Here is an 18,213-nt window from a genome sequence, read left to right on the forward strand (position 1 = left end):
AAAATGACAAGTACCCAGAAAACAATCCCAAAGACAATGAAATCTAGAACCTAAATGACGATGACTTCAAAACAGCCATTATTAAAAAACACAAGGAGTTAAAAGAGAATACAGATGGACAACTCAACGTGTTCAAGAGCTATGTCACAAAAGAGCTTGATACTATAAAGAAGAACCAATCAGAAATACTGGAGATGAAGAACACAATGGAGGAGATTAAGAAAAATCTGGACTCTCTGAACAGTAGGGTCGATAATATGGAGGACAGAATTAGCAATTTGGAGGATAAGAATATAGAAATGCTGCAGACAGAGGAGGAGAACGAACTAAGACTAAAAAGAAATGAAGAAACTCTCCGAGAATTATCTGGCTCAATTAGGAGATGCAACATAAGGATTATAGGTATACCAGAGGGAGAAGAGAAGGAGAAGGGGGAAGAAAGCCTGTTCAAAGAAATAATGGCTAAGAACTTTCCAAACGTGGGGAGAGAGATGGAACTTCATGTGACAGAAGCCAATAGATCTCCAAACTTTATCAATGTAAGAAGACCAATCCCAAGGCATACAGTAGTGAAGCTAGCAAAAGTCAACAACAAAGAGAAAATACTAAGGGCAGCCAGACAGAAGAAAATAACCTACAAAGGAACCCCCATAAGGCTATCAGCAGATTTCTCAGCAGATACCTTACAGGCTAGAAGAGAGTGGAATGATATATTCAAAACTCTGAAGGACAAAAACCTGCAGCCAAGAATACTCTACCCAGTGAAAATATCCTTCAAATACGATGGAGAAATAAAAACTTTCCCACATACAGAAAAGTTAAGGGAGTTCATTGCCACAAGACCTCCTCTTCAAGAAATGCTCAGGAAGACCCTCATACCTGAAAAATCAAAAAAGGAAAAGGGTTACAAAACCCAGAGCAAAGGACATAAGTAGAAGGAAAATAAAAGAAAGTAGCAGCTCTTCATCAGAACAGGTTAGCAAAAGTCAAATGAAACATTAAAGATAAAAGGAAGCGAAACACCAAGAATAAATATAATCCTGTCATTTTAACCACAAACTCACAACACAAGAAGGAAGAGGAAAAAAAATCTGACAATCACAACCTAGAAGGGGAAGAGAGAAGGGATGGAACGTTTTAATTCAAGGAAATAAGAGGCTATCAGAAAATGGACTATCTCGTCCATGAGATGTTTTATACAAACCACCTGGTAACCACTAAACAAATAACAAGAATAAAGACACAAGTTACAAATAAGAAGAAAGCCAATACAGAAATTTACCTACCTGAATTTGTAATCCAGAAATCATGGGACAAGAAACAAAGGAAATGCAAGAGAACTGGAAAACAAGTGATAAAATGGCAGCGGTAGGCCCCCACATTTCAATAATCACTCTAAATGTAAATGGATTGAACTCTCCAATCAAAAGACACAGAGTGGCAGGATGGATCAAAGAACAAGACCCAACAATATGCTGCCTCCAGGAAACACACCTCAGCCCCAAAGACAAACACAGACTCAGAGTGAAGGGATGGAAGACAATACTCCAAGCTAATAATGAACAAAAGAAAGCAGGTGTTGCCATACTTATATCAGACAAAGTAGACTTCAAAGCAAAACAGATAAAGAAAGACAAAGAGGGGCAGTATATAATGATAAAAGGGATACTCCATCAAGATGACATAACACTTATACATATATATGCACCCAACACAGGAGCACCAAAATTTGTAAAGCAACTCTTAACAAAACTAAAAGGAGACATCAACAACAATACAACAATAGTAGGGGACCTCAACACCCCTTTAACACCAATGGATATATCATCCAGACAGAAAATCAACAAGAAAATTACAGAATTAAATGAAAAATTGGACCAGATGTACTTAATAGATATATATAGAACAATTTGTCCAAAAACAACAGGTTACACATTCTTCTCAAGTGCACATGGAACATTCTCAAGCATAGACCATATCTTGGGAAACAAAGTAAGCATCAATAAATTCAAGAGGGTTGAAATAATATTGAGCATCTTTTCTGATCATAATGCTATGAAACTAGAATTCAACTACAAGAATAAAGCTGGGAAAGGGGCAAAAATGTGGAGACTAAACAACATGCTACTGAATAAACAATGGATTATTGAAGAAATTAAAGAAGAAATCAAATATTATCTGGAGACAAACGAAAATGAAAACACACCATACCAACTCATTTGAGATGCAGCAAAAGCAGTCCTAAGAGGGAAATTCATTGCAATACAGGCTCATCTCAATAAACAAGAAAAATCGCACATAAGCAACCTCAGTCAGTAGAAGGAGGGAAATAATAAAAATTAGAGCAGAAATAAACGATATTGAAACAAAAAAAGACAGTAGAAAGGACCAATGAAACAGAGTTGGTTCTTTGAAAAAATTAACAAAATCGACAAAGCCTTAGCCAGATTCACTAAGAAAAAAAGAGAGAAGACTCAAATAAATAAAATTAGAAATGAGAGAGGAGAAATCACAATGGATACCAAAGAAATACAAGGGATCATAAGAGAATACTATGAAAAACTATATGCCAACAAATTGGACAACCTAGAAGAAATGGATAAATTCCTACACTCTTACAACTTCCCCAAACTGAATCAGGAAGAAATAGAAAATCTGAATAGACCAATCACAAGTAAAGAAATAGAAACAGTAATCAAAAACCTCCCCAAAAATGAGTCAAGGACCAGATGGCTTCTCTGGAGAATTCTACCAAACATTCAAAGAAGATTTAATACCTATCCTTCTCCAACTATTCCAGAAAATTGAGGAAGATGGAGCACTCCCTAACACATTCTATGAAGCCAACATCACTTTGACCCCCAAACCTGACAAGGACAACACAAAGAAGGAAAACTACAGGCCAATATCACTGATGAACATAGATGCAAAAATCCTCAACAAAATTCTGGCAAACCGAATACAGCAATACATCAAAAAGATTATACACCATGATCAAGTGGGATTTATACCAGGGACACAGGGATGGTTCAACATCCGCAAGTCAATCAACGTGATACATTACATTAACAAAATGAGAAACAAAAACCACATGATCATCTCAGTAGATTCAGAGACAGCATTTGACAAGATCCAACATCCATTTATGATAAAAACCCTCAATAAAATGGCTATAGAAGGAAAGTTCCTCAACATAATAAAGGCCATATATGACAAACCCACAGTCAACATCATACTCAACGGACAAAAACTGAAAGCCATCCCTCTGAGAACAGGAACAAGACAAGGGTGCCCACTTTCACCACTCTTATTCAACATAGTGCTGGAGGTGTTAGCCAGAGCAATTCGGCAGGAAAAAGAAACAAAAGGAATCCAAATAGGGAGGGAAGAAGTAAAACTCTTGCTGTTTGCAGACGACATGATCTTATATATAGAAAACCCGAAAAATCCATAGGAAAACTATTAGAAATAATCAACAGCTACAGCAAAGTTGCAGGGTATAAAATCAACATACATAAATCAGTAGCATTTCTATAAGCTAACAATGAACTAACAGCAAAAGAACTCAAGAACTCAATCCCATTCACAATCGCAACAAAAAGAATAAAATACCTTGGGATAAATTTAACCAAGGAAATGAAATATCTATACAACAAAAACTACAAGACTTTCTTGAAAGAAATTGATGATGACATAAAGAGATGGAAAGACATGCCATGCACATGGATTGGAAGAATAAACATAGTTAAACTGTCCATACTACCTAAAGCAATCTACAGATTCAACACTATCCCAATCAGAATCCCAAAAACATTCTTTACAGAAACTGAACAAAGAATCCTAGAATCCATATGGGGCAACAGAAGACCCCAAATTGCTAAAGCAATCCTAAGAAAGAAGAATACAGCTGGAGGCATCACAATCCCTGACTTCAAAGCATACTACAAAGCTACAGTAATCAAAACAGCATGGTACTGCTACAAAAACCGATGTACAGATCAATGGAACAGAATTGAAAGCCCAGAAATAAAACCACACATCTACAGACAGCTAATCTTCAGCAAAGGAGCTGAGGGCCTACAATGGAGAAAAGAAAGTCTTTTCAACAAATGGTGCCGGGAAAACTGGACAGCCACATGTAAAAGAATGAAAATTGGCCATTCTTTTACACCATTCACAAAATAAATTCAAAATGGATCAAAGACCTAAAGATGAGGCCTGAAACAATAAGTCTTCTAGAAGAGAATACAGGCAGTACACTCTTTGACATCAGTTTCAAAAGAATCTTTTCAGACACCATAACTCCTCAGTTGAGGGAGACAATAGAAAGAATAAACAAATGGGACTTCATCAGACTAAAGAGCTTTTTCAAGGCAAGCGAAAACAGGATTGAAACAAAAAAACAGCCCCCTAGTTGGGAAAAAATATTTATAAGTTATTTATCTGACAAAGGGTTAATCTCCATAATATATAAAGAATTCACACAGCTCAACAACAAAAAATCAAACAACCCAATCAAAAAATGGGCAGGGGACATGAACAGACATTTTTCCAAAGAAGATATAAGGATGGCCAATAGACACATGAAAAGATGCTCATCATCACTAATCATCAGGGAAATGCAAATCAAAACTACACTAAGATATCACCTTACACCCGTTAGAATGGCAAAAATATCCAAAACCAAGAGTGACAAATGTTGGAGAGGTTGTGGAGAGAAAGGAACCCTCATACACTGTTGGTGGGAATGCAGACTGGTGCAGCCACTATGGAAAACAGTATGGAGATTTCTCAAAAAGTTAAAAATAGAAATACCTTATGACCCAGCCATCCCACTACTGGGTATCTATCCTAAGAACCTGAAATCAGCAATTCCAAAAGTCCCATGCACCCCTATGTTCATCGCAGCATTGTTTACAATAGCCAAGATGTGGAACCAACCTAAGTGCCCAGCAATTGATGATTGGATAAAGAAGATATGGTATATATATACAATGGAATACTACTCAGCCATAAAAAAGGACAAAATCGTCCCATTCACAACAACATGGATGGACCTTGAGGGTATTATGTTAAGTGAAATAAGCCAGACAGAGAAAGACGAACTCTGTATGACTCCACTCATAGGTGGAAGTTAACACATAGACAAAGAGAACTGATCGGTGGTTACCAGGGGAAAGGGGGAGTGGGGGGAGGGCACAAAGGGTGAAGTGGTGTACCTACAACACGACTAACAATAATGTACAACTGAAATTTCACAAGGTTGTAAACTATCATAATCTTAATAAAATGAATTAATTAATTAATGATAAATTAATGTCACCATCCTCTCCAGTCATAGATTATATCACTTCTGATTACGTAGAGTTTGAGGTATCTGTTGGACATGAAGGTAAAGAAGTCCACTAGTCTAATGGAACTTATAAATCCAGAACTCAGCAAGAAATTTGAGGGTCTTTGGAATTGTCTGCAGCAGCATTTCACTTGTAACATTCTTGAGCTCCAAATAAGAACTGGTATTTCTATAGTTGGAGATTATTAGTGTTTTTGACTTAAAAGCATCACCACATCTATCTAAACTCAGATAACCTGTATAGGTTGGACTTGAAGGAACTTTTAATACAAACAAAACTCACAAGTGTCTTTAGGTATATAAATATTCAAATTCAAGATGTAGATCTCAAATAATAATCAGTTTGGGGAAAAACAATGTTATGAAATAAATGTTGAAAATAAAACTTTGTGGGCCCAGCCCCATGGCATAGTGGTTAAGTTGGTGCCATCCACTTCAGTGGCCTGGGGTTCTCAGGTTCGCATCCTGGGCACAGACTCAGCACCGCTTGTTAGGCCAAGCTGTGGCAGTGTCTCACATACAAAATAGAGGAAGATTGCCACAGATGTTAGCTCAGTGACAATCTTTCTCAAGCAAAAAGAGGAAGATTGGCAAAATATCTCAGCTCAGGGCCAATCGTCCTCACCAAAAAGAAAAGAAATGAAAACTGAAAACATTTAGGCTAATTCATATGTGATACACTTAGAGAAAAATGTTTTATCATCACAGTTTATTCAACTATGAAAAATCAGTTGCTTTTCTCTTTTTATCAATAATACTACCCTGAGATTGTTAAGGGCATAGACATTGATAACTGGTGTCATGTTGCCTTTGTGAGTGATGTTGCAAATTGAATTTCATTTATAAGCCAGCATATACATGATGGAAGGTATTTGCTGGTTTATCTTGTAAACAAATGGCAAACAAAGAATACTACAACATCTTACTTTTCACTATTGGAAATGAAATGGGTCTAATATGTTCAAAGGAATTCCACAAAACGAAAACCATTGACATGACAAAAGCGTGCATTTAATTCGATGCTTTGCAGAGATACATGACTAAAGTTGTGTGCATGGCTTGTCCTTTGGGATGGTCCCAGCTGTTTATTCTTAAAGAAAAAATAAAAATGGAGCCAACAAATGCAATTAAGGAAGAAAAAAAAAACTTGAGACACAAGGGGACCTACATGTTCTGATCTAAGAAACATGCAAGTATTACAAAACATCCCAGATACAGAATGACAGATGAACAGTGAAAAGGCACTGGAACAATGCTCCTTCTTTCAGAAACAGGAAGTCTAACAGTTACGTTTTCACAAATGGTATTGATGAAACCATCTTTATTTTTTATTTTAAAGAATTTTATAGAAGGAATTTTAGCACCATCGTTAAAGGAAAAAAAATAATAATACATTTTAGCCCTGCCTATCTCCAGTCTTGGAATAACAACAGAAGCATAGCACCTTTTAGCATCTAAAATATAAACAAGAACAGTAAGTCCATCCCAGCTTCTAGAGACGAGGTAGCTCATGCTAAGAAATGTTGGGTCATTTTTCCTATGAGAATTCAAAGGCCAAATGTTCTAATTCCAATCCTCACATTTGATTAGAGTCAGCTCCACAACTCAGTTTCTAAATCTTTTTCTTCATTATAGGCTTGAGGATGATGAGATTGTACATGTGGAAGACTCTCAACCTTGGGTCCTGGACATGTATTTATGAAGTTGTATGTGTAAATTATTTTGCATTCAATGTCTTCTTAAATAAGAAAGTGCAAATGATTTCAATGGCATACTCATGTAACTTCTACCTATATTGATAGATTGAGTCAAGAGGGAAAAGGACCTTTAAATTTGAATGAAGAAGTCTAAACTTACCATCCTTGACAAAAATTTAAGATTGCTTTGTTTTCCAGGAATTCCACTGAATATATATTATTTAAAAATTCCATTTAAGACAGTGAGAAACTGATACTTTTTTCAAAGTTCTCTTTAAAAAGTCTCTATGATAGTTTTACAACATCAAGACATGCAGGCGGGTTTCAATCACAAGAGTAAACACTTTGATTTCATTTTTAATTGATAATCTGGGAATCAGAGGTCACAGAAGGGCACTACTTTCTATTTTTCAAACTGCAGCCAAGTGAAATAAACATGTGCTATGGTTTTACATACCCCACTCTTTAAGCTACCTGCCAGGAAGAAGAATTTTCTCATAAATACTAAGCAACTTTGTCATTACATTGAAATAAATTGAAGAAAACGGAGATTTATTTATTTAATCAGTTTACTTTTTTTTAAAGGTGGTCACTGTCATTGGTCGTCTTAAACCTAAACTGCTGTATTGAAAAATATTTTAAATCAATTAAAACTTGAGGATTGTAAGTAAAATAAATATTCTGAAGGATAAGGAGGCCAGGCACTTAAGACCATATATACAATGCTGATGCAGGATCAGCCATTACTTCAAGAGTCTCAGGATCAGCTTCAAACAGTCAAAGTTCTTGTGAACGGTGGTGGTCGTTGATGGTGGGGGTGGCGCTCATTGTCGTTGTATCTCGGCTTGCTTTACACAAAACAAACTGGCCCAATTTCAATGCCAAATTCCTGGTCTGTGCTGCCAACATCGACAGGGGCAAGATCTACGATGGGCAAGCGTGCCACATTCTGTGTTCTATATTCAAAGATGGTCTTGCCCACATTTCCATTTCGTTTCTGGAATTAAATGGTGCAATGGGTTAACAGTATGTACAAATTATTCCAAAGATGTTAGACTGCAACTTCTAAGCCAATTTTTATAATGTAAAAGCAATGATTTTTAGAGCACTACTTAAAAGTAAGAGTATTGCCCATATAAAGTGAGGTGTGAGCGTGCCGGGCAGGCATTTCTGTCATGCTTTCAATTGAGGAAACGCCCTTAGTTCTTTTGCAGCTTCCCAAATTGTCACTAACAACGTAATTATGAAAGCCCTTTTGCTTTTCACAAAGAAAACTATAATTCATCATTTAATATTTTCCCTTTTTTTCTATATATGCAAGTGGAGAGCCATACAAATAAGTGAAAAATATCAGTTATCTCAGATTGATTGTATGTTTTAGAATCAAGGAATTTTAAGCATGGAATTTAGATTAAATAAATTAAATAACTTGCAGAAGAACCAAAGTAAGTTTGCAGAAGAGCTGGATCAGATCCCAAGGATCCAGTCATTTCTTTATTGTTTTGTATAACATCTTTAGTGTGCTTCATGTACATTCAAATTTACCCTAAAGAACAGTTGTAAACAAACTGCTGTGCTTATATACAGGGTAAAATTGTCCCCACCTCTAGCGCCATGACAGTATTTTTCAAAGAAATCATTTTTTTCTTCAACCAGATCAATATAGATCAAAAGTACTTACAGAGCAAGTATCTTGAAGAACTACATATCTGAATCTAACGTTTCCCTCTGCTTTGATTTCTAAGTCATTCGATCCTTTGAGAACCACAGCTTTCTTCAGGTTCTTAGCTTGATCATCCACGTATCCTACACTGTTTTTACAGATGTAAGTAATGTTCTGGGAGGCTTCTTTCGATAAAAGGCGCAAGAAGGTCATTTGAGTAATGGCTGCATTAGGTGACTGGTGGTCTCCATAAACAAACTAGAAAAACAAAAAGACTCTCTGTTATATGCAATACTAATGGGTTTCATAGTACTATATGTGTGTGTGTGTGTTGATTTTAGGCAAATCAATTTTGAAGAGGATTACTTTTATTCTTTCATACAACAAGATAGTCTACCTATATGTGTGTGTATATACATACATGTATACACATCTTAAAATTTCTACAAATATTCACAAGAGCCTCTGGCCTTATTACCCCAAACAATGGTATGAGGTGATGAAACCAATGATAATTATAGCTCACACAGAGGAAGTTTAAGTATTTTAAAATTTTCTTCTTTGTTTAAAAAAATTTGAATATTAGTTTTTAGAAAAAGTTCTTTATTTGAGCATTGGCTTGGATGTTCAATCACGTATCAAAAATAACTCATTGTTTTTATTGAAAATTGCAATAAGAATTAGGACTTAACTATTGGTATAAAATCTTGTAGGAAACATGAACTACAAATTTTCCATTAGCTAACAAAAACAAATAATCAAAAATAATTTCCTACAGGCTCTTTTCTACTCATCCTTTACTTTGAGCTTTACTTTCAATGCTCTGATTTGAGCTTTTTACATAATATTAAGTAAATTACATTTCAATTAGATATATTTAAATTTGAAAATTTCCCGCTCATCAAATAATGATAGATTCAAGTATATCCTGCACACACCCACAACGTCCTCACATTATGTTTACTATGAACATGAGTTCTGAGGAAAGCTCAAGAACAGAGGTGAGAAGAAACTTTCAGAGGCTGCCATAAACAGATCCGGAATGAAATATTATATTGCAGCAGGAAGTGGCAAGGCTGGCTGAGGATCTAAGTACTGGACCATGAAAGAAACATGGAGGAGACTGGACTCCGAAAAATATTAATAGAATTCATATAATTATAAAATGCCTTAAGTCGAAAAAGTATTACAAAGTTTAAAAAAGGATTCAATTATTAAAAATACTATTGTGGTAACTATCTAATATTTATTTACAACTTACCATGTACTACACGCTGTGTTAAGTATCTTTTATTCACACAAAATATGAGATAAATATTATTACTTTCACTTTAAAATGGCAAAATTGAGACTCTGAAAGGTTAAGTGACTTCCTAAGGCCCGAAAGTCAGTAAGAGATCTGGGTACGAGTCTCCTAAGTCACCTAACGCTAAATATAATCCAAGTCTTTGAACTGCAATAAGACTCCTTCGAGTATACTCCACAGTCAGTGACACGCACATTAAAGGAACTAGTATTAAAAATAATTACTTTTCTCCATTCCAACAATAGGAAAATTATCATTCAAAATTTATGTTAATTTAATTCATAGTAAAACTTTGTTCATGCAATGATATTGCAATTGTAAATAATGAGAATATATCACTTCAAAATAAACACAGTAAAATAAACCCGGTCCAAAAATAATAGTATAGTCCTCAATAAATACTAAAATACAATAAATAGTGAAAAGCCAAGAACACAATTTTAAGTAATCACTTTCAATTACCTGAGATCCTCTATTCATGTCAAGGCCATACCACACAGGCTTATGGTCAGGAGATTTGCTGGCCCACCAGGTTTTACGTGGTACACTGGAAGGGTTTGCTGAAATACATGTTTCTCCTGTTTCCATGTTGCAGTAAACTTTGATTGCATCTTCAGCAGATCCCTGGTTAGGATCAATCCAATACTCACCTATTTTCCAAAATAAAAATATTTGCTAAATAAAGAGAATTTCAAACATGAGTATGATTAACAGAGGGTTTGAAAATATGAACCCATTGATTAAGGATTTTTTCAAAAGAGAGTATCCCAGATAAGAAATACTCTCCAGCTAAGGAAAAAGTAACTGTTATGCATTGGGTCCTTTCAACATGCCAGGCACTGTCCTAAGGCACTTTGACAAACCACGTACTTAAGGCTCCAAAAATTCATGTGATGGAAATATCATTATCTCCATTTTATAGATGATAAAACTATACCAAAAAGAATCCACAGTGATTAAGTGGCTTTGCCAAAATGGATGTGTTCCCATTAAATTTACAAAACCAATATTTTAAAGCAAATTATCATTGGCATGTAATAAAATAAAGCATTGTCAAAGCTATGAATAAAGTAAGTAAATGAACTGAACTGCAATTAGAATGCTATAAATTATCTCACTGGCCTTATTTAAAATTGATCTCATATATAAGAGATTCTTGAAATAGGCTATACCAAATTAGTGCTTGATGCCAGACATATAGTCAAAAAATACACAAAAAAATATATTTGTGTATATATCTCTATGTATATGTTTGTGTGTATATGTATATTATACCTATATATATATATATATATATATATGTATAAAATGTATGAAAAACTAAATTCTAAATGAAATGAAGGGACAGTGGTGAAATGTAAAATATAGAGTTGAGAATCAAATTGCCTATTCTTCAAAGATAACTTTAGCTATCCCTGTCCATGTCATTTCACAGTTAACTGACGCTTTTAAGTGTTTCATAGCTCATCCCTATGGCCTAGGATCCCTCTTCTCCAAGTCTTATTAGATTAATCAACATGATAGAATAATGCAAACTTTAGGCATGGTTTATTCAACTAGAGCAGAAAGACTATTTAATTCCAAAGTACTTTAGAACATCACTATAACATAATCCTGCCAGCAGAGATTCCTAAAGTAGGATTCAAAGAACATTAAACTACATAAAAGGAATTTCAAATTCACATAAATTTAGAAAATAATGCATACTTTATTCTACTCTTGATGATCCAACAATATACGTTAGCCTATTAAATCCTTGAGGAGTCATGTAGGTAAATAAATATGTTTAACCTTGCCTAAGCAGGTATTTTCTACATTGATATCATCACAAAATTATCAATATTTTAAGACTTCTGGATGGAAATGGAATGATCATCATGAAATTGGATCATTAATAGGATATATCCTCTATTCTAGTAACTATCATCTCACCCTATCATTTTTCATGTCATTGACTATCCCCATCACTAAACCATAAACTGTGTGACATCTTTTCCATTTTATCTCTTGCGTCCATCACTAAGTAGAGAGTCAATAAAATATTTTGGAAGGCAGTCGAGAATAACACAATCAGAAACAATGGACTTTGCTCAAGTGGGCAGCTGTCAACTCACCACTCTGCTTGGCGGAATGGCAAAGCTTCAAGTCATCACAAGTCCGGGCTGGGTGCTTTCTAGAGCCATCAGGGCTACGCATGGTTTCAATCTGACTACTGAGTGACTTCAAGGTAGCATGGACCCCTGGGTCAGTTTTGTTTTTGTCATCAGGAGCCGCCTGATCTTCAGTAAACTCTGGAAGTGGATCTGGCATGCTCTCATCGTAGTGCCCCATGATATCCCCAAGAGCAGCTGTAAGGTGGCCAGGAGGACCCGGAGGGCCAGGGGGACCAGGCTCACCAGGAGGACCCTAATTTTAAAAAATTGGAAATACAGTTAACACATGTTTTTGGTTTTTGTTTTTCTATTGGGTACAAAGGCACTGATGGGATTCGGTCCACAGGGAGTTACAATGCAACACCTAAGGTTGATGATACCAAGAGATCTGTGAATCACGCCCTTTTTTAACTAGATGCTTCTGGCCTGTCAACCTGTAACATTTCAAGCATGAGAAATGATGCCTAACTGTTTTTCCAGGCACCATATCTACAAGTCAGCATCTGAGAGAAAAATAAAAGCATAAAATATTTGCTCTGATGTTCACCCTGAAGATGCAACGTATTTGATGTTAAGAATATGTAGATATGTATGCCCATTTCCAAACTATTTTATGTAATGCACAACTAAAATGTTTTAAAAAGGACTTACGGACAGAAGCTGAAGGAGGAGATGCAGAGGAATTGTGGTGCGAGTTCTATAAGACCTCACATCAATACCAAGGAAATACCCACAAGAAACACCGACAAGACAACTTTTCCCTATTTCTAAATAAGGGTAAAGCACAGGAAGTACTTTTATGTGCATTAATTAGTGTGCAGATCAAAATTCTCTTCACTAATCAAAATTGAAGAAAGTTCTCTTTAGCCTTTTTATTAACAAAAATAAAGAGCTTTCTTACTTTTCTGCCACCAAGAACTACTGGAGTGATAGGGGAAAAGCACAAAAAGTGGCAGAGGCTAGGAGGGCATCCTCCTTATTAATTTGCTTCTGAATTTTCCCAGGGAAGAACTCAGCAACTTGAGAGAATCAGACGCCAACCTGAAGAGATGTCTAGTCCACACCTCATGTGGGGAGCACAGTACTGGGAGTAAGAGGCTGGAGTTCTCATACTGGCTCCACCACTGTTATATTGCTCTGGACAAGTTGCTTCAACCTTCGGTGCCAACATTGCCTCGCTCCCAAAAGACTATTAAATCTGGTTTTTTCCTTTAAGGTCATATCATGATTCCACATATTCGTTTATGCCAATCTCAGGGGAAGAGATTTTTTTTTTCTATCAAGGACCACTGAAGCACAAAATAAAGTCAATCAAGAGTCACATAAGTCAGAGGTATTCCAATTCTGTAGTTGTTTTTCACTCACAGTTAGAGAAATAAATAAATAGGAAATATTCCTCTTGATCATAGGCAATTTAAGCCTATCCAATCCATATAACAAATAATCAATGTTTGGTTTAATGATATTGCCAGTAAAGGGCAGAAACAGAATAAAGAGGGAAGGATAAATAAGACCAAGAGGAAGAAATACCAGATGCCTAATCTCAGATACATGCACACACACACACACAGAAACCCACACACACGTGAGCACGTGTGCATGGCAGGTAAATGAAGCTGTTTCCCAAAGATCTGGGGAGCCAGAGTCTAATGCGATGTATAGCTTTACACAATCCTCACGTTGATACTTTTGGAATTTTCAGGAAAAGTTTTGGTTCAAATCCTTCCTGAGAATTATTTTCAATGGAGAAAAACTTTAATTTCATACTCTTCACTTTCCAGCACTTTCATGAATGAGTAGATTCATCAGATCTCACATTTAGTACGTTGCCATTTAAAGCAAAGCGACGTTTTCATAACTTTAATTATAAATACAATCATAACTATAAATACAAGTCATATTTGCTCTTATGGGCACCACATGAATCAAGGCCTAGATAGCTTAGACTCAGATTTTATATGATCGGAATAGTATGTATTAAAATATTTGAAATAGTTACTTATATAGTCAAGCTCATGTATGACTTTTAGGTTTGCTTTGAGCGTTCCTAAATCTCTTGTCCACCAGGCTGCACAGCCATTCCTTGGATAGAATCCAAGCTACAAGAACCAATAGCAAATCCCTGTGATTTTACCTCAGGTCCTGCTTCTCCGATACTGCCCCGCACACCAGGAGGCCCGATAGGCCCGAGTGGCCCAGGGTTTCCTTCTTTACCTGAAGGACCAACTGGGCCTGGAGGACCCTGCAAGAGACAAAGACTGCATTTTAGAGTCTATGAAGAAAACTTTTACAACGCCTTTGTCTCCTCAAAGAACTATGGAACTATGGAACTATTTCTTTATGGAGCCATCATAATGATTTCTCAGATTTGTTTTCCTAATGACTAATAAATGGAGTTCTGGCACTTCCTAACGTTTACTATTTCATCAGACATCAATTCCCCATCATTCATGCATGGTAAAAGATTATTATCAGTTAAAAACTTTAATAGACTAGTCATCTACTTTACTGGCAGGAGTTGTTTCATCAAATCTCATGTATTATAAACTTAATTAGAAATTCAATTAACCAGGAGTAAGAAAATGACAGAAGTTAGAGTGTTTGATATAAGTTAAATATGTGTGCTTATACCTCAGAATCTCATCACATCCTAATAATTTTTAATTTTTTGTGTGTGAGAAAAATTGGCCCTGAGCTAAGATCTGTTGCCAATCTTCCTCTTTTTGCTTGAGGAAGATTGTCACTGAGCTAATATCCATGCCAATCTTCCTCTCTTTTATGTGGGATGCTACCACAGCATGGCCTGATGAGCGGTACTAGGTCCATGTCTGGGATCCGAACATGCGAACCCTGGGCCGCTGAAGCAGAGCATGTGAACTTAAGTACTACACCACCAGGCCTGCCCCAAATCTTAGTAATTTTAATAGTAATGGTCTCAATGTCATGTATGATTTGTTTACACTGTATTTACACAGAGCAGAAATTCTTTCTAATGATTTTCCTAAATAATTATGTATGTCAATTGTCTAATGACATAAATGACCTATTAAAGGCAGCATTAATATTAATGTAGAATTTCTCAAAGCTTCAAATATTAGTTTCATTTTATGATTTGCTTCTGAATTAGCCTTATGCAAACTACTTCTAAGGGAAGTATCACAATTACTTAAAGGAAAACATACATCCAGCTTCAAAATCTGTCTCCACTTCATGGTAAGTCCTGTTATATCATCTCAAAGACTGCAAGTTTAATAGAAATTTCAATGAACACAGAGTAAGAAAATGAACTAACAGATGAGTATATCCACTCTAGATTTTAATGTGGGCCCATAGAGTAAAATGTCATATTTCAGGTTATTTCTACTGAAAGGTAATTGCTGATGGTTTGTCTCATACGTTTGCTGCCAGCTTCAGAGAACCTGTGTCGACTCCAGCTTCAATATCATAAAAATGATACTCAAGCACCAGCAGCGTGTCACCAAAAGCACAATTATTTAGGTCTACAGCTTACTAAGTTTTGTTACTTACTCTTGGGCCAAATGGTCCAGGGATTCCAGCGCTGCCTTGTTCACCATTTGGACCCTAAGCAGGAAAAAAATTAGAAAGTTGACAAAATATTTACATCCTACATTTTGCCATTCTCAGCACTTTAAAATGTGCTGTCATTGACTTTGGCAGCACAATAAAGTCATCAATTCTACAATGTCTACATGAGTTGGCCAATACTAAAGACAACTATAGGAGTCATGGTGCATATATTATTTTGCTTTATTTCTTCCCTACAAAATTACAGTTAATATATGGGCAATTATATTGGACAGCTTGGTAATTAATTATTCATCAACATATTCTTTTTTCTTTTTTTGCCAATCTTCCTCTTTTTGCTTAAGGAAGATAGTTGCTGAACTAACATCTGTGCCAATCTTCTCCTATTTCGTATGTGGGACACCACCACAGCATGACCTGATAAGTAGTGTGTAGGTCCATGCCTGGGATCTGAACCTGCAAACCCTGGGCCACCAAAGTGGAGCATGAGAACTTAACCACTATGCCACCAGGCAGGTCCCCATAAGATATTCTTTGAAATGAAAATGAGGTACAAAGAGTCCATTCATTTCATTTTATAGACAAATAAATGTTCATGACAAGATACCTGTGTATCTTCACATGCAGGGCAAACAATATTTAAAGGAATAACTTACAGGAGGTCCAGGAAGACCTTGAAGACCAGTGAAGCCTCTGTGACCCTTCTGACCTCGGTCACCTCGGTCTCCATGATCACCTTTGTCACCACGAGGTCCTTGGGGTCCCTAAAAATAGGGTCATGGCATGGACATTTGCTGTTCAGACTACAATTTTACTTTTAAAATTGTATGTACTATAATTTAGAATACTGTATTTTATATGAACTAACATATTTACTTACCTAAATAGCATTAGACCTAGGAATTAGACATAGGAATTCTATTTTTCTCAAGAATGAAGGTGATCACTAAGAACATAAGATATATAATAACAATAATGCTTTCCTAAAGATCTTTTTTTTTTCCTGCCCAAAGCCCCAGTGCATGGTTGCATATCATAGTTGTAAGTCCTTCTAGTTCTTCTATGAGAGCTGCTGCCGCAGCATGGCTACTGGCAGATGGATGGTGTGCTGCCAAAGCAGTGAGAGTGCCAGACTTTAACCACTAGACCATCAGGACTGGCTCAAGATTCATTTTTTTAAGGTTTATCCTACATTCATACTAAAATGAGGTATTTTTAAGTTCAATCTAGCCCATCTGAAACATTTTCCAAAGACTATAATTCACATATTTAGCTGATATAGTTATACAAAAATATTGCCACCACATGTAGATTCTTTTAAGTTAAAACATGAATTCTTATTATGTTACCTCTAAGAATGAAATGTTTATTAAATTTGCATATGCAGATAAATGAATTAGATATGACAGCTGGGACCATATTAAGAAATCGGTCATATTTGAAAGTTGCTAAGAGAGTGGATCTTAAAAGGTCTTACTACAAGAAAATAAAATCTGCAACATATGTGAGATGATGGATATTAGTTAATTAAACTTATTGTGGTAATCGTTTCACAGTGTATACACATATCAAATCATTTTGTTGTACACCTTAAACTAGTACAGTGTTATATGTCAATTATACCTCAATAAAACTGGGGAGAAAATAAGAAATTGACAAAAACTTGTTTGAGTAAATAAAAGAGGAAGGTCATCAAGTCACTCCCCTCTAAAGAAAACAGAAAGAAACTGTATGTTATTCTCATATCTGCAATATCTGTACCTAAATCCGTCAGTCCAAACCCTGAGAAACTAAAGAAAAAGCAATAGTTAAGAACCTTATTGTGGGATAGAAGTTCCACCAAGAGAAGAGGTGAAAATTATCTGATCAATCTGATCAGCCTCAGGCTTCTTTTTTTTTTAAAGTCTTGGGGAATAAAAGCAGCTCGAGGGGTCCAGTGGTTCAAAATAAACTGACAAGTGGCAACAGGGTCACCCACTATAGGGGCAACTTCTGTTTCTTTAGAGTTTTCCTGAAACAATTGAAACAATCAATCTGACTTTAGAGAATGGGAGAGATCATCAAATAGACTGGTTCTCAGGTTAATTTTTCCCTTATCAGTGTTTTGTTCTTTTTTTTTTTTGGTTCTTTTTATTTCTAATTTGGATATCCTAATTGTCAAACAGTATGGGTATCTTTTTATAACAAAAAAAAGACTAGATCTCAGTAACCTTTACATATTTTATATAACAATCTAAATTTAAATACTAAAATCAGCCTGATTTTATAACGTTTTCATAATGTTAAAGAGATTTCTTTTACTTTTTGGATGCCCCAAAATTTCATAATTGAAAATAAACTAAATCAGAAAGCACCTCCTTAAATTATTAACTAAAATTCATTTAATCATGGAAAACAAACCCGTATTGCTTTGTAATCGGTTAAAGAACCATTCACTTGACATGCTGGGTAATTAAGAAATCTTCTCCAGTCAAGCTCAAATCAAAGCTAAGAAA

The 18,213-nt window shown here is 35.7% G+C and overlaps 1 protein-coding gene across 2 annotated transcripts in view; it reads right to left on the minus strand.

The window, feature by feature from the left end:
- Positions 1–6,342: 6,342 nt before the first annotated feature.
- Positions 6,343–18,213, minus strand: part of LOC124238016 (collagen alpha-2(V) chain-like) — a 400,620-nt gene continuing 388,749 nt past the window's right edge. For both annotated transcript variants that reach the window (XM_046658382.1, XM_046658381.1), the window contains 7 exons: positions 16,375–16,482; positions 15,701–15,754; positions 14,307–14,414; positions 12,134–12,425; positions 10,482–10,669; positions 8,732–8,971; positions 6,343–8,047 (listed from right to left, as the gene is read on the minus strand). In XM_046658382.1, coding sequence (XP_046514338.1) covers positions 7,901–8,047; positions 8,732–8,971; positions 10,482–10,669; positions 12,134–12,425; positions 14,307–14,414; positions 15,701–15,754; positions 16,375–16,482 — 1,137 coding nt within the window. In that variant the 3' untranslated portion in view covers positions 6,343–7,900. The remainder of the gene's footprint in view (positions 8,048–8,731; positions 8,972–10,481; positions 10,670–12,133; positions 12,426–14,306; positions 14,415–15,700; positions 15,755–16,374; positions 16,483–18,213) is intronic.

This window comes from Equus quagga, chromosome 4 (genome assembly GCF_021613505.1).
Source record: "Equus quagga isolate Etosha38 chromosome 4, UCLA_HA_Equagga_1.0, whole genome shotgun sequence".
Lineage (NCBI taxonomy): Eukaryota > Metazoa > Chordata > Mammalia > Perissodactyla > Equidae > Equus > Equus quagga.